This window comes from Lathamus discolor, chromosome 2 (genome assembly GCF_037157495.1).
Source record: "Lathamus discolor isolate bLatDis1 chromosome 2, bLatDis1.hap1, whole genome shotgun sequence".
Lineage (NCBI taxonomy): Eukaryota > Metazoa > Chordata > Aves > Psittaciformes > Psittacidae > Lathamus > Lathamus discolor.
Genome location: NC_088885.1, coordinates 151,098,647 through 151,124,660, shown reverse-complemented (window position 1 = coordinate 151,124,660; position 26,014 = coordinate 151,098,647). Strand labels below are relative to the sequence as shown.

At 41.6% G+C, this 26,014-nt stretch overlaps 1 protein-coding gene across 3 annotated transcripts in view; it reads left to right on the top strand.

Moving 5' to 3' along the window:
* The window catches only part of ASAP1 (ArfGAP with SH3 domain, ankyrin repeat and PH domain 1), a 150,582-nt gene that overhangs the window by 28,005 nt on the left and 96,563 nt on the right, over positions 1 to 26,014 (top strand). For 2 of the 3 annotated variants that reach the window (XM_065668961.1, XM_065668959.1), the window contains exon 3: positions 1,850 to 1,979. In XM_065668961.1, the coding sequence (XP_065525033.1) occupies positions 1,850 to 1,979 (130 nt within the window). Of the gene's footprint in view, positions 1 to 1,116; positions 1,270 to 1,849; positions 1,980 to 26,014 lie in introns of those variants that run through there. The other variant, XM_065668960.1, reaches the window with a different exon arrangement.

Sequence of the window (26,014 nt, the reverse complement as noted above, 5' to 3'; positions counted from 1 at the left end):
GTTGTGTGAGGGGCTGTGGTGAGCTGTGCAGCCTGGCCATGGTGTGTGAGGGGCTGCGGTGAGCTGTGCAGCCCAGCCATGGCGTGTGAGGGGCTGTGGTGAGCCTGGCCATGGCGTGTGAGGGGCTGTGGTGAGCCCGGCCATGGTATGTGAGGGGCTGTGGTGAGCCCGGCCATGGCGTGTGAGGGGCTGTGGTGAGCCCGGCCATGGCGTGTGAGGGGCTGTGGTGAGCCCGGCCATGGTATGTGAGGGGCTGTGGTGAGCCCGGCCATGGTGTGTGAGGGGCTGTGGTGAGCCCGGCCATGGTATGTGAGGGGCTGTGGTGAGCCTGGCCATGGTGTGTAAGGGGCTGTGGTGAGCCTGGCCATGGCGTGTGAGGGGCTGTGGTGAGCCCGGCCATGGCGTGTGAGGGGCTATGGTGAGCCTGGCCATAGCGTGTGAAGGGCTGTGGTTGAGATGTGCAGCCCAGCCATGGCAGTACTGGTGTATCACCCTCTTCCTCTCTTTGCACAAGCTCAGGAGCATAATTAGTAACACCTATCAGTAACAGCAGCTCCAGCGGTGTCGCTGAGGCATGGCAGAACTTGTTAAAAATTACCTAAGGAGAGTAAAATCTATATGGTCAGGTTGCTCAAAGTGACGACTCTCAGTGCTGGCTGTAGGGAACCTTCATGCTTTACACCATAGGAAGCTTGTAGCACAAGCAGAGGCTTTTCCACTGGCTGGGTTGGACTTAAACAAGGGCAAAGTAAGACCGAGTAACACAGAGCCGGCCGCGGTTCCCCGCGGCTGAGGGCGGCCGTCCGAAGCAGGCGGGTCCTTGCTGCTGCCACAGGGCTGCCGGCGCGGGGAGCCCAGTCCCACGGCTGGGGACAGAGCCGGAGCCCATTGCTCCCCGACCTTGCCCACTTCCATCACAAACCCCGTTTTACTCATGAAATAAAAGGAAAACTGAACACTAAAGCGGAGCCGCACCGTGAGGCGCTCCCCGCGGCGCGGAGGGAGGTGGGGGGGGCCTGACGGGGGCGTGCGCGAGGCCGGAGGAGGGGCCGGCGCCGCCGGGAGAGGGAGGGAGGCGGCTGGAGCATGCGCAGAGCACTTCCTCGTTGGCCTCACGTAACGGCTGCGGGCGGGCGCTGGGTAGCGCGTGTCAGTCACCGGGTGACTGTCAGCGGCGGCGGGAGCCCCGCCAGCCCCGGCCCAGCCCCCGCTAGCCCCGGCCCTTCCCCTCCTTCCCCCGGCCGGGGGCCGCAGCCGGAGCCCGCACAAGTTAGTGCTCAAGTTGGCGGCGGGCGGGAGCGGCGGTGAAGGCGAGGGGCGTGAGGGGGTCGGCGGCGGGAGGGGAAAGGGGCTGAGCTCGGTGGGGTGGGGGCTGGCGGGCGCCGCTCCCTCCTTCTCTCCCTCCTCTCCCGCCCTCCCCTCAGCGCCGGCGGTGGGGCCGGGCTTCTCAGAGGCGGCCCCGTCCCCGCAGCCGTCGGGGGGCCGCAGGCAGCCGAGGGAGCTCTCCCCGCCGGCGGGGCTGGGCGGTGCGGGCATCGGTGCCGTGTGGGGGCCTTTCCCCCTTCACCTCCTGGCCGGGAGGAGGAGGGGGCGGCCGGGTGAGAGGCTGGATGTGGAGGCTGAAGCTCCAGCCTCTCTCTGCGGCTCCGCGGCTTTGATGCTGCGGGTCTCTGCTGGCTGCTAACATCTTCCCTCTGTTGTTTTTTTTTTTCTTTTTTTTTCCTCCTTCGTTATTTTTTTTCCTCCCTCCACCTTCCCCCCCCCACCCCAACCCCCTCCCCCCCCAACTTGGCTTTGCCTTCTTCGGATCTGTGTGTTCGGCTCCTTCTGGGCTTTACCGGTGGGGTAGGATCATGCCGGACCAGATCACCGTGTCGGAGTTCATCGCCGAGACTACAGAGGATTACAACTCCCCGACCACCTCCAGCTTCACCACCCGGTTGCAGAACTGCAGAAATACGGTCACGCTGCTGGAAGAGGTAAATCACCCACATACACTTCCCTCCGTTTATTTTCTTTTCCTTTTTCTTTTCTTTTTTTTTGTCTTTGAGAAAGAGCATCATAGACAGGGCAGTACCGCCCGCCCAAATCCAAGGGAGCTAGAGGCATTGGTATGCATGTAATCTGGTCTTTTAATTGTGGGACTTTGCTCTTGTGTTCAGCTAGTTACAGAAAGCTTTCCTGCCCTGGCGTCTTAAAGATTAGTGCGTAAAGCAGTTGTCCAAACTTAAATATTACTGTTGTACGTCTTGGTTTTTTTGGCGTTGGTGGTTGTTGCAGTAGGAAAGAAAAGTGAATGTTGGGATTTTTAGAGGGAAGCGTTTGGGAGGGTTAGCAGAGGTTTTCCCCAGCCACTCGTTAGATCAAGTCAGCGCAGAACTCTTGACTGCAGAAACCTGCCAAGGGAGACCTCGTTTAGAAATGAGGTAAAGATGAAGGGATAAATGTGGGGTGAGGAAGATAATATGAAAACAAAATAGGTGGTGGAAGGAGAGGAGCAAAATAATGCAGTAGAGTGATTATAGACACAGCATCTCAACCTTGAAGCCTCACTGCTGGTTTGGTAATTTTATTGCATATTAGGAAAGTCGTTTAGATGTTCATCCTGCTTCACTGTCAAGAAAAAAAAGTGTGAAAATGGGTAAACTTCCAGAGCTGGTTTCTATGGGATATCAGTCCAGTGCTTCCTATTTGAGGTTTCAGTGTGATTTCCCATGGACTAGGTCATCAGTTAGGAGGAAATGTCTTCCAAATGACTTGAAAACAAGACAGAGTATAGCTCATCTCTTGCCCCACACTTGATTGAAGGTACAAGCATAATGACTCTGAAAGAAGACAGCTTTTTGCTATTGTTTTGTGGATTGCAGTGAGTTGGTTTGGATTATACACTCAGTTCATGAAGTATTTGTCAATTATTCAGGAGCCAGCACGTATCTAGGAGATGGATTTAATAGATTCTTTTTAGTTTTGTTGACTGTGTTGGCGTGAGCAAAGCATTTGGTATGCAAAAAAAGAGTACTAATCATGATGTTCTCCAGATAGTCTTGGATATGGAAAATAGGATTAAAACTAGTTAATGCTGGCTTAGTAGAAAACTTCCTATGTTCAACATCTTAACAGTGCTTTTGTTTATAGTAATTGAGCAGGTAATAGAGTGACTGTATGACTGCATTTAAAACTGTGTTTTATTTTTATTATGTAACCTAGATTAATTTATGTAACTTTCCCATAACTGTAACTGCTATTTTCTCACCTAACTGCTCTGTGGTTGCTTACAGGTTTGTCAGACATAAACCTGTTTTGGTTTGTGTTTGCCAGTATTGCTGCCCCCTGGTCTTAGCTGTGTGGAGTAGGTTCAGCCATTGATATATACTTACTAGTGCAGTCGACAGCATTCCGAGAGTTAAGCAAACATATGTATTCTACCATCTCTGACTTCTAGGGTAAGAACACAGTATAATGTTTTCATGATTTGGGAAGTACATCAGTACAGTCTGAGTGGCATAATGCCTGTCCAAAGAAAACCAAAATGCAGAGGATAAATACACGGTGTTCTGCACTATTTGTGTGGATTGAGCATATTTTCAAAGTTTTTATGTCTGGTTTGACAGCAATAAATCACAGGAATAGAGAATAGTGAGTGCTTCTAGTATTTGTGTTGGTATTTCTTGAATTTATTTTGTTTGTATAACTATTTTATATGTCCTACTTAAGCCCTTTGCAGTTCAAATTGATGCTCGACTTATATTTATTAACTGTAAATATAAAAACGCCTTTATTTGATGGCAGACAACATAGAAATATGCTCTGTTGTTACATACTGTAAAAAATCTGCAGCTCTCCCAAAATTTGCTTATATTAAATTGTGTGAAGAGATGCAGATGGTCAGAATGAGGCAGGCAAAGTGCTCCATTAGAGTCCTTGTGTCTTTATTGTAGCTGTAGCTTGCATGCTCAGTTCTGCTGCCACTGCTCTAAAGCTGGGGCTGTTTTCTGTCCATCTGCTTACCTACGGCTGTGATTCATGTGAAGCAGGGACTGAAATGGAGCAGTTGAAGTGGCTGTTATGTGGCTCCTATTACTGCTGCCATTGTCCACACATTGTGGACGAGCAAAAAAGCTCTTCAAGCAGCTCCTGAGCTTCAATTTTGAGCCCACTGTATTAAGGCAAAGGGGATGATCCCATCCTTGGAGCTGTTTGATTTTTACCTTAATGTTGTGTGTGGTTGGAGCCCTCACTGGCCTCTTGTAGGCAGTGTCCGGCTCTGTGTTCTTAGGGCACTGCAGCCTGAAGTATCTAAGAGCTAATGTAATTCAACACAACCTGTACCTACCTTGTGACTATAAGCTGGTTTGTGGATAAACTAATAATTTTCTTTATTCTGAACAAGACTGTGAACTAGAACTATTTTCTGAACAGAACTGGTAGGGAAATCGAACAGATTTAACAAGAGTTACGTCTGTTTTGTAGCCTCTGAGTCTGGTGTAACTCCTACCAGAGCTCAGAGCAGTGGTTAGATCGGAACCACCGTTTAAGAAAGAATGTGACAGAAAAGAAGCAGACTGTTTTGTGTGCCTCTGTGTCTCTATCTAGTTCCTTGAAGGTATCCCAGAGTTATGAATTTACTGTTTCTTAATCGTAATTAACAAGTTTTCTGAAGTAATAAAATAGATTATGGACTCGGTTGCTGGGTTTTTTTCACTTGATTGAACTCCAGTAGAAGTGCAGTTAGTTTAGCTGAGCAGGTTGATATATATTCTCTCCTAGTTGTGACTCTTCTATTATAACTCTTAGATCCTGTTAGATGCAATTTTGAAAGAAGTTTCAGGTGAAAAAATCAGAGCAGGCATTTTTACCAATTCTCATGACTTTGTGCTTGGTAAGGTTTTAATGGAAAACCCAACAAAATGTGAAGGAATACCTGAAAAAATCAGAAGTCCAGGAAAGATTATCCAAAGGACTTCTGTGTGTTTAGACTGCATGTTAGGAAAAATTTCTTCATTGAAATGGTAGTCAGGCATTGGAACAGGCTTCCCAGGGAAGTGGTGGAATCACCACCCTTGGAAGTGTCCAACATCCACGTAGATGAGGCCCATAGTCACATGGTTTAGTGATGGACTTGGCAGTGCTGGGCTAACAGTTGGACTGGATGGTATTAAAGGTCTTTTCCAACCTAGTTGATTCTATGACTTACTAAAAAAGACCCAAAACCATCAAACACCATGTCTTCCCCCCCCACCCCCAACCCCCACCCACTTTATTTAAATCTGTTGTAATATTGTTAAAGGAGAAAATAATAGGTAAATGCTGCTGTGTGGCCATTTATTCAGGCTACACTGTTTAAACTACTGAAACTTTGGGAAATTGTCAAGGTTTTTTTCCTCCTAAGAGAAAAAAATGGGGGTTTTTATCATCCAGTCACACCAGACCAAGAAAAACAGACTCTGTCATCTTCATAGCCAGGCATAAGCATCTTATACATTTGTTACCAAAGACCAGGAAGATCAATTTTTTACTAATATTTATTTTTTAAGCATAAGTGTTATCTAGTGTCCATCAGAAAACACAATTTTTAAGGTTCATTCTATTGCTAAAGTAATGCTATTTTTTTTTTTGTTCAGACTCTGAATAGAAAGATCAAACCTGTTATGTTGTAGTCTGGGTCTAGTTTAAGAGAATTTGCAGTCTGTACTCCTTTCCATGTTGGTTTCTTCAGCCTAATGTTACATTCATGTAAAGAAGACATTTTTAACTCCACATTTCTGCATGAACTGGGAGAAGTTTCTTATAATAATCATATGAAGAGGTGGATTATTGCGTATGTAGGTGGGTGGTTAATTACTTTTTATGGAAAAGTTGAAGTCCTAAGATAGTATAGACAGATTGCTGCTACAGTGTCTTAAAGTACAGCCTCTGCATTTTACTGTAAAATACAGTAGCTCCATGCTTTGTGTTACTCAAGATTTTGAAGAGTTGATTTTAATCTTTGAGTTGATATTACTGTGTGAGCTAGTTGGAATTTTTAGGGAATGATGACATCTGTTCTGAGAATAAGCAGTGCACATGTGGGATCGCCACAAGACTGTCTTGATTACCATTCTGCTGTGTTTCAGCTCCAGCTGAAAGGACATCTTTGCACTCAAGGGATAACTCAGTTATCGTGACCAGGCAGTTCTGAGTCTTTCTCCTAAAGCAGCGGATGTCTTGCAGGGCTGCCTTGAGATACAGAGGTTAAGCTTAAATAGTTAAATTCTCTTTAGGCAGGCTGGTAAATAAGAAAGAACAATTAGAAGCTGATAATACAATAAAGAGTAAATGTAGTTGTTTGATGCCTGTTTTACCGTTATACTTTCATAATGCTTGAGCATTGTTATTTATAGCTTTCTTTTGCTCTTCAGTGAGAAGTCAAAAACTTAAAATGTGCTTTCTGCCAATTAGATCTTGATATACTCATCCCTTTTTAACAAATGTTTAGCTGATGAGTGTAATGAAATATGGCTGCAGAAATGTTTGCGTTGGTTTTTGTTTGGTTTTGTTTTTTTCAAGTAATACCCTCCAAGCACCATTCTGATAATAGTTGCTCCGTTTGCTTCTCTTTATGCTGGTCTACTTGAGCTTAGAGGTCTTTTGATCTAGACTGGTGCTGTAACAGATGTGTTCATGCTACATCAGTGAAAGAATGACTGTTTGGCTCCTGCTCAGCCTAACATAAATTTTGTTGTTCTCACTGAAAATCTGGTATAATCAAACATAACTTGAAAGAGGAAGAGTTCTCAATGTTCTCCATTGTGTCATGGGCACTTACCTAAGGTTAGAGATGGGAAAGGGGAAAGTATGGGGGAAATTTTTGGTTTGCCTTTTAAAAATGTTCTTTGAAAGTTCTGTTGTGGATGAATCATTTTCACAGTTTCCTGTATGTAACTTTCCCTTCGTGCTTCAGTTTGTGACTATATTTTATTTTTTTTCTTACCCTACTGGGGGAAGGCTTTTGGGCCAGTGGTAACGGAACAGGATTTTTCCTTCTTATGATTTTGTAGAAACTTGTGTGGCCCTGAAATGGCTGTACAGTCAGTTCATCTACATTGACTTCATACACTTTTCTCTCACAAGATCCTTTCCAGTGACAAAGGATTCAGTGAAGGGAGGCAGGTGAAACCATGTAAGCAAACAGGAGCATTTTTATTCTAAATCAGGTTTTTTTTTTTTTAGTTAGCAGTACATTCAGACTTTGTTCATTAGCCTGAACTCTGAAAACTGGTCAAATCTATTCTGTGTGTCTGAAGAGAAAATTTTCTGTAATTTCTATCACTTCATTTCTTTTCAAGCATCACCTCTATGTAATTACAGCAGGTCAATTGTAACATACTATTCTTTATCTTTTTTTTTAAATGGATTTTTATGTTTTTGGGGAGGGAAACCAGGAGACTTCAGCAGCACTGGACTTAAACCTAGCTTTTCCTAGCCTTGTAATATGTTACTTACGGCGGCCAGAAGAAGTCTTTCATCATAGAGAGCTTTGTACTTAAGATTTGTTTCTTACATAACAGACCACAAGCAATCTTCACGTGTCAAAGCAATATGCTTTTGGTAACAGATCATCCTAAAAAACAGCTAAGAAAAGTTTCTTTGTCTACTAAGTAAGACTCAGGATATTTATTAGTGCTTTTGATACTGAATGGCAAATTGCATCAAAGATGGAAAAATGGGTTCATGTGCACTTTAAAATACAGAGGCCTCAGTGACAGCTCATGGGTAACTCTTGGTCATGATACTGAAAATGTGGTGTAGAAGGAGACTTGACAGCAATGTCCTGTATTTGCAACAGCAGGTCTTACAAAAATGCAGTTGAGGCTGTTTTACATTTACATGCTACAGTAATGGCACTTAGTATGACATTTAGTATGTAACTGGTTCTAACCTTGATTTGATGCTAGTCGAAACATGTGGTTGCAACAAGCAGGCAATCTCTTTTTTCCTCAGTGTGACTGATGTGAGGAGAGGCAAAAAAAATATTCACTGCTAGTTCAAAGTTTCAGTCATGGCAGACAAATTAGCTTTGCCTCTTGAGAATTTGTATTTATTTCAGGCACATTTTTGAAAATGCTTACTGCTTTTTGGTAGCTCATTTGTTTTTTAGAGAAGTACTGCTTCTTGTTTTGAACTCCCAACAGGCTTCTTCATGTTTGTTCATCAGTTAGGGAACTGTGAAAGTGCTCTTTGGTGCACTCTGATCAGTATGCTCCTGACAGTGTGTTCCATGCAGTCATGGGAACTTGGGCTCTGATGGAGAAGAGACTGGTGCTTAAAGTGGCATGACTTAAAGTTGGGTTTAGTGTTTAGGTCGGAGTCCTGTGGAGAATCTTCTGTAGTTAAAAAGAAATAAAAAGGGTGGAAAAAAAAGTTCTTTGAGGGAAAAAAAAAGAAACTGGTGGGGGGGAAAACAGTCCACAAACCCATGTTTGTAATCCAGCATGGTGTCACTGAAAGACTGCAGGAGAGTGATTCGGAGCAGAATTAGGTTGGTTGATGTAATTTCCAGTAGTTTCTCCAGTGAGTAAAACTCGATTTTCATAGCTGTTGTTGTGATTTGTAATGATGTAAATGAAGGTGTTTTAAAAAAATTAATAACAGATGTGAAACAAATTCATAGAGGGGAACTGAAAGGAAGATCATAACATCTCACTTTGAGTGCAGTAGTACCTTGCAGGAAAGTCATGAGGCAGCATCAAGCCAAGAATGCTAATTAATTACTGGTATTGTTTCAGGGGCATAGGAAGGCAATATAAGCATGTTCTAAAAAACATACCCTAAACGAATGGTACGTTTGTGTATTTCATGGGAAACTTTTCAGGATGCAGTTAATAGTATGTGCCCTGGTACTTCTCTTTAGAGACTATTGTGTCAGGTTTGATTGATACTGGCCAAGAGGCCTAAAGTTTAATGATGAGTGTGAAGGAAAACTCCTGAGATAATAGCATGAGTTTCCTTTCCTGAAGGAGTACAGCTGGAAGTATGAGCCCAGCTGAGAAGTGCAGCAAACAGTTATTTTATAGTTCTGAAGAGACAGTGTTGAACTGCTTTATATATAGTGTCTTTTAAATACCAGTGGGCTAACACTGAGGTTTTGTGTAAGCATTGTGACAAGTAAGATTTTTGTGGATAGTGGGTTTGATTGTGATTTGGAGAAACTTTTCCTTTAATGATACTGTGAAAAAGCAAACAAAGGCTGTTGGGATCCCATTCCACCCTTTATACACATAGATGTGCACACAGGGCCTCCTTGTCTCTTTCACTCACTGGTGACAGGCCAGGCCTGAAGTTGTGTTGTTGCTGTGGTTAGACCAAAGGGTGTATGCTTTTTCTTTCTTTTTAGTAGCCACCTCTCTCTTGACCTTACTTGTTTTATCCTTCTTTTTACATTATCAGGAAATACACAGAAGCCTTTCTCATGCAGAATTAGATATTTACAATACAAATAGAGTCTGTTTTTTTAACCTGCCTGAGAACTAAAAGCTTAGTATGATGCTGGCAATAATTTTCTGTAGAAGTCTGTAGGAATGCAAGGCCTTTAATCTGGTCTGCTTTGGTAGCCTTCTGTCTGGGTTAATGAGAGGTGGACCAGATGAATAACCTGCAGGGTGGGTGGGTTGCCAAGCCCAGAGGGTGATGACCAGTGAAGTCCAGCCAGTAACAGATCACAGGTGGCATCCTTCCAGGATCAGTTCTGGGACCAGTACTATTTGGTGTCTTTTAATTGTCTAGATGATGGGTTGGAGTGTGATCTCAACAAGTATGTTTGGATGATACTGAGTTACTTGATATGCTGGTGGGCAGAATCATCATTCAGTGGGACCTGGAGAAATGGCCTGATAGGGGGAGCCTTGTGGCACTTTATGAAGAGAAATGTGAAATCATAGAAAGGTTTGGGTTGGAAAGGACCGTAAGATCATATAGTTCCAAACCCCTGCCATGGGCAGGGACACCTCACACGAGACCATGTCACCTAGCCAGTGATGAAGTAGCCCCATGCAGCAGTACAGGCTGGCAAGAAGACAGGTTTCCAAGAAAGGACCTTGGACTCAGGTAGGTGGTAAGTTCGGTGGTGTTTGGCAGTGACAAAGGCCAGCCATGTCCTGGGCTGCTTTAGTAAGAGTGCAGCCAGAAAATAGTGGTTCTCCCCCTGTATTTAGCAACTGTGAGGCCACATCTGAAATGCTATCTTTAGGGTTCACCAGTACATGAAAGAAGTGACATACCTCCACAAGTGTGGAGATCACCAAGGTGATTAGGAGCCTAACACACATCACTTCAGGAGAGGAAACTGGATTTCTTCAGCCTTAGAAGGGAGGCTAAGGCTAAAAAAGCTACTGCTTTTTTCAAGTACATAATTGAAGGAACTAAGAAGGCAGAAATTCTGATTAGATTGGGGGGGGGGGTTTGTCTATGTTTGTTGTTCTGGCGGTTCATTAGGTTTTTTTTACTATGAATCTGATGAACAGGTGCCCAGAGAGACTATGGACGCTCTATCCAGAGATAATAAAAATGCCACCTGTTGAAGTAGTCCTTCTTAAAATTGTTTAGACTGCATAATTTAATCTTTAAGAAGATATGCAGGCAGAGTAAAGTGCTTATTGGGTTTCATGAATGTTTTTTGTATTTTCAGGTTAAAGTTTACGCTGAGCTTATTCTTGGGGAAACAGCATGTTTAAACCTGATAGAATGGATGTAAGCAAAGTTGATTATTTCTTTTTCCTTCAATGAAAGACTTCTTTAATAAATAAAATGACATACTACTCACATTTTTACAAGTCTGTATTTCAGAAAGTTTATCAAATTTGAAGGTTTGGATGACTTTTAAAAATAGTTTAAATAGTTACTGAGTGTTTGATAGGGATAGAATTCTTTTTAAAGGATCAACCTGCACCTCTAGAAAGTCACCTGATTTATCCTGCAAAGTGATGACTGTTACAGCTTAAATATGTCTCTGCTGAATTAAGTTCTATGAGGAAGATCTGAATTTTGAGTTTAGTCACTGGGACAGCATTTGCCAGCTCCCAGTTGACTAAGACCTCTCCAGATTCCCACAACCACTGCAAAATAATGGAAAGGTGTCCCACAATGACATCCCAGCTCTTTCAGTACTCTGGGATGAATCCCGTTGGGCCACAGAGACTTATGTGCATCCAGCTGGAGAAGCAAGTCTTAAATAAGTTCAGGGCCAGCTTGTTTCTTTAAAACAAAACAGAAATCCCCTAATGATTGCATGAAGCTAACTTAACTTAAACTTAAACTTAACTTAACTTAAAATTAAAACTTAAACTAAACTTAACTTAAAATTTCACATTTCATTTTAATCATTTACATCTATTTTAGAACTGAAAAAAAGTGTTAAGCGTATCACTGAGAGAGTCTTTCAGTATTTAAATCTGATTCTTCTTTTGATGCTATTAGCAGAATTTGGTTTTGTTGTATTCAGGTCATTTCAGAATGAGACTGACATGTTAATGCTGTGTGTAGAAAGTTAGATTTCCCAGATACTTTACATTTTGGTTAATGAAAACTATTTTTGCCCAAGCAATATTTAGGTTATTACACATCTTCTGGAAAAGTGATACTTTTGCTGTACTCAAATTTAAATTGCATGGCATTTTTGTAGGGCTGTTTTCGGTAGTTCTTAGTCACAATGTAGCACTATGTAGCATTAGTAGCGCTGCTTGCTAGTAATTATAGAATAGTTTGTGTTGGGACCTTAAGGATCATCCAGTTCCAACCCTCTGCCTGGGGCAGGGACACCTTTGACTAGACCAGGTTGCTTCAAGCCCTGTCCCACCTGGCCTTGAGTGCTGCCAGGGATGGGGCAGCCACAGCTTCTCTGGGCAACCTCTGCCAGGGCCTCACTACACTCATTGTAAAAAAATGATTTCTTCTTCATCTCCAATATAGATCTACACTTTTTCAGTTTAAAACCGTTATACTTTGTCCTGTCACTACAGACCCTGGTAAGAATTATCTCTCCATCTTGCTCATAAGCCCCATTAAAGTATTGAAAGGCTACTCTAAGGTCTTCCCTGAGCCTTCTCCATGCTGAACAACCCCAGCTCTGTCATCCTGTCTTCATAGGAGAGGTGCTTCAGCTCTTTTACCATTTTCATGTCCTCTAACCCTCTGGACCCACTTTTACAGGTGCTGGAGCCCCCAGAGCTGGATTCAGTAGTCCAAGTGGGATCCCACAAGAGCAGAGTAAAGGGGAAAAAATCACCTCCTTCAACCTGCTGGTCACGCTTCTTTTGATGCAGCTTAGGATACAGTTGACATTTTGGGCTGCAAGTGAGCAGTGCTGGCTCATGACCAGTTCTTTTCTTTTTCTTTTCTTTTCTTTTTCTTTTCTTTTCTTTTCTTTTCTTTTCTTTTCTTTTCTTTTCTTTTCTTTTCTTTTCTTTTCTTTTCTTTTCTTTTCTTTTCTTTTCTTTTCTTTTCTTTTCTTTTCTTTTCTTTTCTTTTCTTTTCTTTTCTTTTCTTTTCTTTTCTTTTCTTTTCTTTTCTTTTCTTTTCTTTTCTTTTCTTTCTTTTCTTTTTTTTCTTTTCTTTTCTTTTTTCTCTTTTTTCTCTTTTTTCTCTTTTTTCTCTTTTTTCTCTTTTTTCTCTTCTCTTCTCTTCTCTTCTCTTCTCTTCTCTTCTCTTCTCTTCTCTTCTCTTCTCTTCTCTTCTCTTCTCTTCTCTTCTCTTCTCTTCTCTTCTCTTCTCTTCTCTTCTCTTCTCTTCTCTTCTCTTCTCTTCTCTTCTCTTCTCTTCTCTTCTCTTCATTTTCTTTTTTTTCTTTTCTTTTTTTTTTTTATTCACCAGTATCCTTTGCCTCTGGTGGCACCTTCCCTCTGCATTGTTAAGCTTGGTGTCATCTGTACACTTTGCAGAGGGTGCACTGAATCCCACTATGTCATTAACAAAGATATTAAACAGTACTGGTCCCAGTGTGGGCCCCTGAGGGACACCACTCATTACTGATCTCCATTTGTTCATTGAGCCATTGATTCAAACTTTTTGGATGTGGTCATCCATCCAGTTCCTTATCCACTGAATAGTGCATCCATCAAACCCATACCCCTCCAATGTAATGACAAGGATGTCATGAGGGATTGTGTCAAAAGCCTTGTAGAAGCCAAGGTAGATGAGATGGAAGTACATGAATGTGATGCTCACTGCAAACCAAACAAGACCATTTTATTAAATACTTCTCCATGTCAATGTCAGTGTCCTGAAAGTACAACACAGTGAAAGTAGCTGAGCTGTTGTTTTGTCCAGTGTGTATCAAGTAATGAAGATAACTGTTAGAAAAATGCAACAGTGATGTTAAAGCAAATTATAGACACTTCTGGTCAGTGATGATGGAGACCTGTTTACAACCTTCAAAAACTATTTGTTAATTGTCAGTTTATGAAACTGATGAATTTTATTAAAGCTGAGTGACGCTGGGATGGGTCTGGGAAAGTCTAGTACATGTTGAGCAATCCCTTCAGTGTTGAGAATGTTGTCTGGAGCTCAAGAAAAGTGGTCTGTAGAGTATAACAGTGTGCAAACTGTGGTGGCCTGTGCCATGTTGTAAGGGTGGAGGACCATGATGGTCTGTTCCTTTGCTCTTGATAATATCATGTACAATGGTGATGGTAAGTGGTTTATGAAAACAGCAGGAATTGGGTGACTTTTAACTCAGAATTTCTTAGGAGGTAGCTTAGATGTAAGATGTACTGACATTCTTGTTGGTTGTGTCTTGGGTTTGTATTTCTTTTCCCTCGCTAAGAGTTGGAATTTTGGGGAATTATAAAACTAAGAGTGATGACAGTCCAAGTGGGATATCCTGACTGTTTCTGTTGTCTAAACCAACCTCTTATCCTAGAAGACTGTTTATACCGTCTGCATTAGTCACTAAGATATAACTCATTATAACAGATGAGTATAACTAAAGAGAAAATGGAATGAAGTTGCCTTGAATGTTCTGACAAAGTTTGTTTTCACTGTAAAACTGGTCTTGCACACTGCATTTTCCTATCCTTATAAACAATGCTTTGATTTCTTTTGCAAATTGTTCTTCATATGAGGCCTTGCCAAAATTAAGCTCTTATGATGTAATTTGGGAAAAATTACTTAGGCAAAATAATTTTACTTTTTGCCAGGCAGAAGGATATATATTGCAGTTTCTAGTATATTGTCATGTCTGTGACGCCTACACAGGTGTCATTTTTTTTTTTTTGGGGAGGTGCTTTGTGTCACTTGTGTCCCCCCCCCACATACACACACCTGTAGTGTCTTCTGGGAGGGATGAAAGAAACCTGCAGAGGCTTTTTGATGTGTAAGACTTACTTAGATTAGCTTTCAGTGTTATGATACCAGGGCTGTTCGCATGCAGATTTGGAAACAATTGTAGTGATATATAGCAGACATGATTCAAGTGTACAAGAGGAGTAACATCTTCTGGAGTGGGATGACCTGCAGAAGCTTGAGTGCCCAAAACATTGCAAGCTCACTAGTACAGTTACAGTACTAATACAGTAACTAGTATGGTTACAGGGAAAGAGATAAGAGTTCTAAAACCTCTGTTAAAAAGTGTTTGTAGTCCTGTGGTGACAAATTTGTTGTCGAGCTGGTGTTGCTTTCACAGGAAGTGCTTGGAAGGAGACCTTGTTTAAACTGGCAGAGAAAGCCTGGGAAGAAATGCAGTTTCTTTCTTTGCTGACACTTTGCAGGTTACTGAAGCCCTTGGTCATAGATGCTACTAACTTAAACTCTTAACTTCATTGTCTGCCCTTCCTTGTCTCCCTGTTTCATTTGAAGTGTTTTGAATGCTTCCTTGTGTTCCACCATGTTGGAACAAGTCCAGAGGAGGGCCACGAGGATGATGAGGGGACTGGAGCACCTCCTGTATGAAGACAGGCTGAGGAAGTTGGGGCTGTTCAGCCTGGAGAAGAGAAGGCTGCGTGGGGACCTAATAGCAGCCTCCCAGTACCTGAAGGGGGCCTATAGGGATGCTGGGGAGGGAGTCTTCGTCAGGGACTGTAGTGACAGGACAAGGGGCAACGGGTTAAAACTTAAACAGGGGAAGTTCAAATTGGATATAAGGAGGAAATTCTTTCCTGTTAGGGTGGTGAGGCACTGGAATGGGTTGCCCAGGGAGGTTGTGAGTGCTCCATCCCTGGTGGTGTTCAAGGCCAGGTTGGATGAAGCCTAGAGTGGGATGGTTTAGTGTGAGGTGTCCCTGTCCATGGCAGGGGGGTTGGAACTAGATGATCTTGAGGTCCTTTCCAACCCTAACTATTCTATGATTCTATGATTCTATGTCTAGGATAGGTTCTTCAAAAACATTTTTGTCCATGGCTATGGTACTGTCTGGTTAAAATCTCTGTAACTGTGTCACTTTACTTCAGGAAAGCCTGGTCTTTTTGCTGAACTCATTTGTAGTTTAGTGTAGCTTCCTGTTTTTCTCATTTAATTGAGTGACAAGTTGCAGCAAAGCAGCTTCCTTTAAGTTGAATCATGAATGTTGTACATATTCTAAATATGGATGCAACTGATGTCTCTTTGAATCTTCCAAAACTCTTAGACTCCTTCCTGTAGCTTTAATGTTTGTGTGGAAGGCCAAACCTGGTTTAAAATAAAGCAATTACCTGCCTTTCTGTTTATTTCTTTTCCATTTTGTTGGATTTATTTTTTGCTCTCTATTTCTGTCTTTGATGGTAGCAATAAAGAACTGTCCCACCTTATTCCTTTATTTTTCCTGTTATCTCTATTGCTTCATGTCATATAACTTGTTCCTACAAGTAATGGTGCCACTTCCTTGGGTCGAGATGTGTGTAGTGCTGTCCTAAGATAATGATACAATCAAATTGGCATGCAGAAGTATTTACTGAAACTGTTTTTGTAGAAAGTATTGCATATTGTGATTATTTCAATGCAACTCTTTCTTTGAAACACTCTGTGTCTCTGTGTGTGTGTGTTTGCACACACAGGGAAATGGAATACAGGCAATATAGGTGGGTGCAGAGCTGAGTTCATACTATAAACCTGGAAAACAATGACTGACAGGGATTGGTATGAAATCACTGATTCATGAGTCAAACTGTAAGGGTGAACTACAGGACAGAACGATGATGTTCTGCTGGTGGTTATAGTACTGAGTGCAGTTCTGGTATCCTCAACATAAAAAGGACATGGAACTGTTGCAGCAAGTCCAGAGGAGGCCACGAGGACGATCAGGGGACTGGAGCACCTCCCATATGAAGACAGGCTGAGAAAGTTCAGCCTGGAGAAGAGAAGGCTGCGTGGAGACCGCAGCCTTCCAGTATTTGAAGGGGCCCTACAGGGATGCTGGGGAGGGACTCTTTCTATGAGATGGGCTGGGATAAGTGGAAATAAAAGGCTGTAGAGACATGTGATTGTTTAGTGACACAATACAGGGGGGGTTGTGTCTTATTATAGCAATTAAGATGTGAATGGAGCCTGTGGTCAGGCTTCCATGTTCTGTATTAACCTTACTGCTTTACCCTTTGTGTGAGGGTATACACACATCAGTATAAGAAATATACACACACCTCAGTGCAGAACTGTTGTGTGAGTGGAGCTGCTGCTTCTGTTGCAGTGCTGTGGTTTCTGACCTGTTAAATAGCAAACTGATGTGCTCCTAATTGCGTCCAGTTCTGGGCCCCTCTGTTCAAGAAGGACAGGGAATTGCTTGAAGGAGTCCAGCGCAGAGCCACAAAGATGATTAAGGGAGTGGAACATCTCCCTTATGAGGAGAGGCTGAGGGAGCTGGGTCTCTTTAGCTTGCAAAAGAGGAGACTGAGGGGTGACCTCATCAATGTTTACAAATATGTAAAGGGTAGGTGTCAGGATGATGGAGCTAGGCTTTTTTCAGTGATATCCAGTGATAGGACAAGGGGCAATGGGTGCAAACTGGAGCATAGGAAGTTCCACGTTAACATCAGGAAGAACTTCTTTACTGTAAGAGTGACAGAGCACTGGAACAGGTTGCCCAGGGGGGTTGTGGAGTCTCCTACACTGGAGATATTCAAGGCCTGCCTGGACAAGTTCCTGTGTGATGTACTGTAGGTTACCCAGCTCTTGCAGGGGGGTTGGACTAGATGATCTTTTTAGGTCCCTTCCAACCCTTGGGATTCTGTGATTCTGTGATTCTGTATGATACATTAATTTAACAGGTCGTGCTGTCTTGGACATTGCTTTGCAAAAAAATGCACGAGCATATGATGAAGTGTAAAGAAAAATGCAGATGATGATAATGTTCCAGGAGCTGCTGGGGACCAGATATAGTTTAGTACTTAAAGAGCTGAACCATCATGTTATTGCTCCACAGTGTTGGAGGCAGAAATGTTTTAATGTCTACCGAGAAAAGAGGAATCGGTGTTATAAAAACTTCAGAAGTCTTAAGCTTGAGCACTACATTATAATGAAGTTGTATGAAATTCTGCTCTGCCTTTGAGCGCAATAACTGGATGGTACTAATTTATAGTCCGTAGTAAACAATTTACTTTCAGATACAAGACTTATTTGCAAGATTTACCAAAGATTTAAGTGCATTTGCTGCTGACTATAAAAGTTAAATTCCAAAAGGAGTGAAATCTTTTCTTTTGCTGACATGGTTTTACATTGGTGTTCATGCTTTCCACCCAGCTTTCCATCCTCCTGCTGTACCTTGTATCCTGTCCCTTCTTGAGGGAGCTGATGTTGACTGATATCAACTCTGTGTGCGAAGCTTTTCAATGCTTCTGTGCTTGTAGCAAGACCTCTGAAACCCTTGACTAACAACCCTCTCTACAAACAGTGCTTTTATTTTGCAGAAATAAAGTTGTTGTTCCTAACTTCAGTAGATTGTTTTCCTGGGTAGTTTGGTCTGAAAGATGACAAGATGTTCCTCTAAATTATATTAGTTATAACTTTTATTGTTAGCCACTTTTGAAGCTGCTTCAACTTAAAGCTTCTCAAACCCCTTGGCTTATGTGAATGTAACCATCCACATTAAGAAGTGAGAAAGGTGAATTGGTAGGAATTGAAACGCACTGTGTGGGTTGAGAGACATAGTTGTATTATGTGCTATGACGGAAAGAGTAGAAAGTTATTCTCAAAAGTATTTTAAGTTGTCAGTGTTTTTTACCAGAAACTACCACCACATTATGTCAAACCACAAGTTCACCTAACCCTGTTCCCTGCCTTTTAACAGTCAGTGATTGATAGCATAGATCGGTTTGGGTTGGAAGGCATCTTAAAAGACCGTCCAGTTCTAACCCCCTGCCACAGGCAGGGACACCTTCCACTACACCAGGTAGCTCGATGCCACATCCAGTTTGGCCTTGAACACTGCCAGGGATGGGGCAGCCACAGCTTCTCTGAGCAACCTGTGCCAGTGCTTCACCACCTTCATAGTGAAGAACTTCCTCCTAATATCTAATATAAATCTCAACTCTATCAGTTTAAAGCCCATTCCCCCTTGTCGTATCACTACATGCCCTTGTTGTAAGAAGGTCTCTTTCCAGACTTAGTCCCCCTTTAGGTACTGGAAGCTGCTGCAAGGTCTCCCTGGAGCCTTCTCTTCTGCAGGCTGAACAAGCCCAACTGTTTCAGCCTGTCTTCGTAGGAGAGGTGCCTCAGCTTTCTAAGTATACTTGTGACCCTCACGTGGACTTGCTTCAATAGCAGCTGCCTTGGGGAGAACATTAAGAGGGAAACTTGCTGTGATACTATTCAAACAATTTGCAGCTCAGAACTTTTCTGAGCTGAAAGTGATGGAACTGTTAAACACAGTTGTCTTGGATATCACTCACATTATTTACATGAGTTCAGGAATCACTTGTTTGCATCCATGGAAACCTAAATTTCGCAGCTTACCTAGGTGGTGATTAGGGCAAAAAGCAAACTGAAATGAAGTCTGCATGCTGGTGATTTAATTTGATGTCCCTAGTTTTAATAGTGTGAGAAAATAAGTAATCATTCCCTGCTTATTTCTTCTGTTCTTACAGTTTGAAGGCCTCTCTTGTTCTACCTCAGTGATTTCTTCCTGAGGTTGAACAATCTTAGCATACATATATTTAACCCCTCCTCTCTTAGGAAATGTTTCCTTGGTTAAGGTCAACCTAGTTGCCTCCTTTATTCCTCTTTTACCTTTCTTGAGATACAAAGAATGAAATACAGATACACTGTGAACTTGCATCTTGGTATGATGGTGCCCTCTGTGCTGCTCTTACTTCACCCCAATGACTTGCAGCATTATGGTTTGAGATTCTGGTAGCTCCTGAATATTCAAGGAATAGTTTGGGAAAACTGCTCTTAAAGCCGCAGCATGTTTTTGCTACCCTGGTAGCAGAGGATTTGGAGTGTTTTTCCTGTGTGCATTGGTCTATGCTTGTGTGTGTGTGTGTGTGTGTATGTATGTGTGTGTATGTATGTGTATATGTATATATATATATATATATATATGTGTATATATATATATATATATATATATATATATATATATATATATATATAACTTTGCTGTCTTAATGGACATTTAGAATTGGTGAAGTTCCCTGTGCTTTCTACATCTAGGTTTTGTTTTTTTCCTCACTTGAATATCTTATATCATCAATAAACTTTGCCACTTCACCATTCACATCCTTTTCTAGATAATGTCTGAGCACAAGCTGCGCAGATAACAGAACTGCTTCCTGATGACTTCTTGTGAATGACAAAAATGACAGTTTGTTCCTGTTTCCTTTCTTTTTAAACAGTTCCTGCTCCAGAAGAGTGATTTCCCCTCATGTCAATTTATGTTTTTCAAGGACGTTTGCTGTTGAACATTTAGATCTTTTTGGAAATGCAGATAGCCTGTGTCAAATAGGTCGCCAGCAAGCCAAAAAATGGGCTTAGTGTATTAAATTACTTGGATCTTGAGAGTTCCCTTTACAAAGCCCATGGGTTTAGTTGTTTATTCCTCACTCTCCCCATGGTTTGTCAGTTTCTTTGTTGGTTTTAGGTGTATGAATGAGAGAGGAGGTACACAGCAGAACTGAGACAAGTTTTTTGCTTTGAATGTGGTTGAAAATAAGCTGATTTTTACATGTTCAGAAAAATTCTCACTATTAATCTCCTACTTTGTGATTTTTCACATTTAATTCATAAGCATAAAAGCATATGTGATACCCTCGTTTGTCCATGACTTCCGCTTGCTGAAAGATGTCTTTTAGTAATCTTTTACTGGCTCTTTTGTCATTGTGGTCTTTCTGAAAAGATATTGTTCCGAAATGACAACCCTTCATTTACTGAAGTACAGTCACTTCAAATATTGTTGTCAATGATTTGAAGTTGTAGATCAGGGACAGTGGAAGATCTTTAACACATCTTTCTGAAACACTTGACACTGAAAATTATATGTGAGTAATAATTTGGTACAACTAAATATTTAAAGGGTTTCAGCAGGAAACCATCTCACATTAAACTGAATTCTAATTACTTTCAAAAAGGTTGTGTATTTCCAAGTAAACTGTTGTTGCCATTAGGTATAAAAGCCATGTTAGTTCATTTTCAAGACAAAACACCTTTTTAAGCAGCTGACCTCTGCTAAAAGCTTATGGATGAATTTTAGATTAGAAGTATGCTGAAGACAGAGCCTTGGGCATTGTGGTCTACTGTGAGGTGTCCCTGCCTATGGCAGGGGCTTGTAACTAGGTGATCTTGAAGTTCTTTCCAACCCAAACCTCTATGATTCTACGACATCAGCATGTAAATTTTCTTTATTATTTATTTGAAGAGATTCTGATACCCACATAGCAAATGGGGTCGGTGAATCTGCTTCCACGCATTCTCCTGTCCTTTGAGCTGGTATTCAAAATGTCAGGGAACTTCCTCCTTTCCCTGTGGTAAATTAGACAGCACTTCTGTGGGGAAGCTAATATTAGAATGTCCTGCTAGAGAGAAGATGGTCTTAAGTACTTTCTTACGTCATCTGAGAATTGGGCAGATGCTTCCTTCAAATAGTATTTAAACCTGGAATAATTTATTACAGTGAGGGGTAAGGTTCATGGTGTTACTGTTTTTCCTCTACCTACTTGGATGAGTTATATTAAAAATAAACCAAACCCCTTCAAGTTTTACAGTGTCATCCTTGTGTCTTTACCAAGAAGATTTTCATCCTTTCTTTTCTCCTCTCCTTACTTCAATGCACTGCAGTCAGACAGAGTCTTTGCTGGGGCACTGCTGGAGCTGCATGCACTGCACCAGTGCCTGCACAGGACATGGAAACTTTCTTGCCTGAACTGCAGGAGTTGTGACAATGGTTGTGACTTGCTGGCTGCAGTTCTCTCTCGGCAGGAAGAATGTGCCTTCTCTGCGCCCCACCCGAATGGGTTTGATTAGGAAGAACTTTCAGATTACCACCTTTGAGTGGAGATAGATAATCAGTTCAGGATTTAAAAGTGTGTAGCCAGCTGCTGTTCGTTACAGTGTTAGTAAAGAACAGGGTAGCTTTGGGTCTTTGTACTGCCTTTGGGGTTGTTTTTCTCATCTCTTTTGATCACTTGTGTAGTGGACATGGAAGAAAAGGGTGTATTCCTCCAGGCTTAACTTGTTAACCAAGAAGTTTCTTTGTTCTTTGTTTCAATACATCTCCTATCAAAGGGTAGAACCACTGTGCTGGTGTTACACAATTCCCCTTTGACTGGTTGTGTGTGTAGCAGGAGTGGTGTTTGCTGCTGCCTACCTTCCCCAGCCTGCTGCTCTTGACTTGCTGGTGTGCCCAGCACAGGGAGTGGGCAGCACTGGACTGCACAGGAGTAGCAAGGGCCAGTTCTTTGGTTCTCACTGCTGAAGAGTAAGCTCGCTCAACTCTCCTTGCTTTTATTCCTGCTGCCTGGGCACTTGTGGCTCTTTTCTAGTAGAATATTTGTTTCCTAAGCTGGATCTTTTGACTGCCAGTTTTTAAGTGTAAAAACCAAATTCCAAAAAGGCATCTGTCTGGCAATGGCATTGAGCTGGGAGTGCAACATGATGCCGTTCTGGGAGAAGAGAAAGGGAAAAGGGATGGAAGGGGTGATGAAGTTCTTCATGCACACTGGAGGAATATACTTCCATGTTATCTTCAGCATGTGGCTCTCCTCATCGTGTTTCTTTTTTTCTTCACAGAGGCAGCAAAATGTGTCATTAGATTTAACTAGGAATTTGTTTGAGGCCTGCAGGGATTGAGAGTATAGGGTTTTATTTAGGACCTTTGATGTTCACTGGGGAGTAGTTCTGTTTCTGTGCCAGGCAATGTTCACTTTATCCAGTTTTTTATGTCCTTTGCAAACTGCAGTCTCACTGTTTCTTACTTTCTCCTGTAACTCTTACTGTTTCTTATTTAGCTTTTCTTTCCCAGACAACATCCTAGGCTTTAGAAAATTTGCTTATTCAATTTCTGTGGGATTAAATTTAATGCAAGAGAAGATGGGGTATTTTTTGTATTAGTGTTCTTTGTGTTTCATACAAAGACCTAAATTTTTTTTTAGCACCATGTTTGTATTAAAGCTGTATATGAACGGGTAGGTTACCTTCATATGGTCACTAAAGCCAGTACTTAAAATATTACAGTCTTGATGTCATGCTCTGTGCTTGCCTTTTTTAATTTTTCTTATGATAGTAACTTGTAAGTTAATTTTATTTCCTGTTTATGTTGTGAGTATTTCAGCATTTGGCTTTCAGATAATTTAAAACAAATGTTTGGTTTTTAAGTCTAGTGGAACGACTTCACAGTTTTAAGAGATGACTCTTCATAAAATTAGCAGAACCTTACATTGGGTGTCATATTTAAAGTAAATTACTGTTCAGGAAGAAAAAAAGTTGTTATTCCCTGCAAGCCATCTCTTAGAGCAATGGAAACTGTGACTTTATTTTTAGCTTGCATAGATTTGCCTGATACTTCTTGCTGCCTTGCCTGGGAAGTTTGCAGTGTAAGCTGGTACTACAGCCAGGTGTTACCTATGCTTACTGAACAGATTAAAAGAAACTGAAACAGAGAAAGGAAATTACACAGAAGGTCACCGTATTGGGATAACTTTAACTAAACATGTTGCATATAGGAAGTTACCAGCTTTCAGCTTAAGGCCAGAAGCAGATGAGACACCTGCACCAAGGTTACCTTGTGTGATCAATAGGAGGATTGCCATTGAAGGTTGATAAATAAACTACATTCCCATTTCTGTAGTCATGTTATGACCCAGGCTGGCCTTAAGAGGGCCCAGGCAACCCTGTGGGTCCTGAGAACAGTTGTTTGCAGCCAGTGACACCACTGAGATGATGCAGGTTGTCTGAGAGAAGTTGTATCTTCTAAGATTTTCATGTGTGTCATTGTTTCAGTTTCTTATTGAATAACATTTACTGATTGTTACAGTCTTTCATTAAAAAGGACTGTAAGGAACATACCTGAAGAGCTCTACCCAGTTAATGAAAGTGGTTATTTTCACTATTAAGTTGAATGAATGATAAATTATAAATAAAAAAAAAAATATTTTTTAAAACTTACTCTCAAGTTCAAAGATAAATTCAACAATCACTTAAAAAAATATTAAGTGTTGGGTCCTTCATGGAATTGAAGCTGGCCCTGCCTAGCATGGGCGCAACTTCTGGTGTCTTACACAAGCCACCTCTGCAGCCCCTCTCTGCTGCCCTTCCCAGCTACCAAAGCCACGCCACATAAACACAGTACAGCTAATACAACATCTGCCCAGCCGTAAAGTTATTTTAATGATGAATTTGAAAATGTCCTTAGCCAAATTATAGTAACAACTTTCAAATGTGGAAATAGAGTAAGTGAAAGATGGATCAAAATGTGCCTGACATCAGCACACATTTTGATAGTGCAATGCTTTTTGCAAGACTCTTTTGCCCAGGGAGGTTGTGAGTGCTCCATCCCTGGCGGTGTTCAAGGCCAGGTTGGATGAAGCCTTGTGTGGGATGGTTTAGACTGAGGTGTCCCTGCCCATGGCAGGGGGGTTGGAACTAGATGATCTTGAGGTCCTTTCCAACCCTAACTATTCTATGATTCTATAACATAAAATTGCCTAAAAGTATTTGCTGGGAACTGGTTTGACTGATAAGTGTACTCAAAGGGCATTTAAACCAGTTCTCCAGGATTACTGCAAGAGCAGCAAGTTTGACAATCCTTAGGAGAACTGAGGTTTCAGGAGAGTTGGTCTAGAAGTGTCTAACAAATGCAGCGCTTTTAGGAGTTACTGTGCATGCCTTGTGGATTTTGCAGAATAAGGTGAGTGGGTGCTGATGTCCATATTACTGAATATGTCCAGGCCCAGGAGCAGTTTCTGCTGCGCATGTGAGCTGGTACTCCTGTAAGGTCACAACACCACTGGAAACCCAGACAACTGCAGAAAACCCTCAATTTGTATACGCACAATTCCTGAATTTCTTAGTCTGGACTATTTAGTTGAAATGGGAACTTGTGCCTCTGTTAGCCCCTCAAATAACATGAAGATGTTCTAGGCAGCTGGGGGGGTTGGGGGTAGTAGCATGCCACTCTTTGGTAATTTGCTACACAGGATAATGAAAAATCAGTTACTGTTTTTTTTTTACCTTGGATCACAATCAGCCCAGGGTGAAATAGAGTGCAAATTTAAAACATCCATTGCAAGGCTGAGAATGGACAGCACAATTGCGAATGCTGCTAAATCATGTAGGTTATAAAATGAATGATAGTTAACCAAGTTGCGCCTGACTTCACTGAAGTGTTTCCCCTCTCATGTTAGCACTGAGTCAGCTGCAGTCCTGGATTCTGTCTTTCATCATACTTCCTGCTGCACCTGGTAGCCAGACCTGATACAGAGTGTTTGTATGTAGGACTAATCTTATCCTTGAAGTCGTGGGTGGAAAAGAGGGAGGGGTTTCCAGTTTTTATTTTCCTCCTTGCAGATGAAAATACAAGTCCAGGTGTCTTGCAAAGCAGCCTATAGTGTTTGACAGGCTGATGAACAAATGTTTGCCGGAGAGTGTGGTGAAATTTTCCTGTCCTTTTTTGTGACTTAAGTATGTTTATGCTGCAAGTCTTTCTACTGTAACCTTTTTGTTTTGATATACAGACTCTGTCACACTGTACACCAACAATCATACTTCATACAGGGTACTGAATGGGATAAATAGATATCATTGTGGGCATTGAATTAAGTCTAACCACAGTGGGATTTACAGATTTTGGGGTAACCTCCTACTTTCATCCTAAGCTTACAGTAACAGTAGACAGTAACACTCACCTGCTTATCAAGTATGATGGAGGCAGTGGAATCAATGAAGCAAAACAAAACCCCTATTGCTGTCATAGAATCACAGAATGGTTTGGATTGGAATCCATCGCTGGTTTTCTTCTCTCAGGATCAGACGTATTCAATTGGTTTTTAACACAATTGCAATAAATAATCGTCTTGGAATAGAATAGCTTATTCAAGAATTCGTATATACTTTAAGGGCTATAATACTTATACATTTTTAATGTATAATGTTATACAATTCAGAATAAATATATTGTATATTAATAAGCATTTTGTCAAAAGTACTTCTTATTTGATGTGAAAGAGAGTAGCTTTAGATTAGATATGGGAAAGAAGCTCTTTACTGTGAGGGTGGTGAGGCACTGGCACAGGTTGCCCAGTCCCTGGTAGTGTTCAAGGCCAGGTTGGACAGGGCTATGAGCAACCTGGTCTAGTAGGAGACATCCATACCCATGGCAAGGGTTTGGAACTGAATGACCTTTAAAGTCTCTTCCATCCCAGACCATTCTATGATTCTATAATTAATGATGAGTGAGTTGTAGCACACGTTAAAAATGACTCCTTTATATTTACTGATGCCAGAGTTAAGTGAAAAATTTATGCTTTTAATTCAGTAGTACAATAACTGCACCAGTAATGACTTAGCTGATGTTAAGACCACACGGATGTTCTTGAGAACAATTAAGATGGCTCAGAGACTGGTATTTATAGGCAAAGCAAACTAGTGG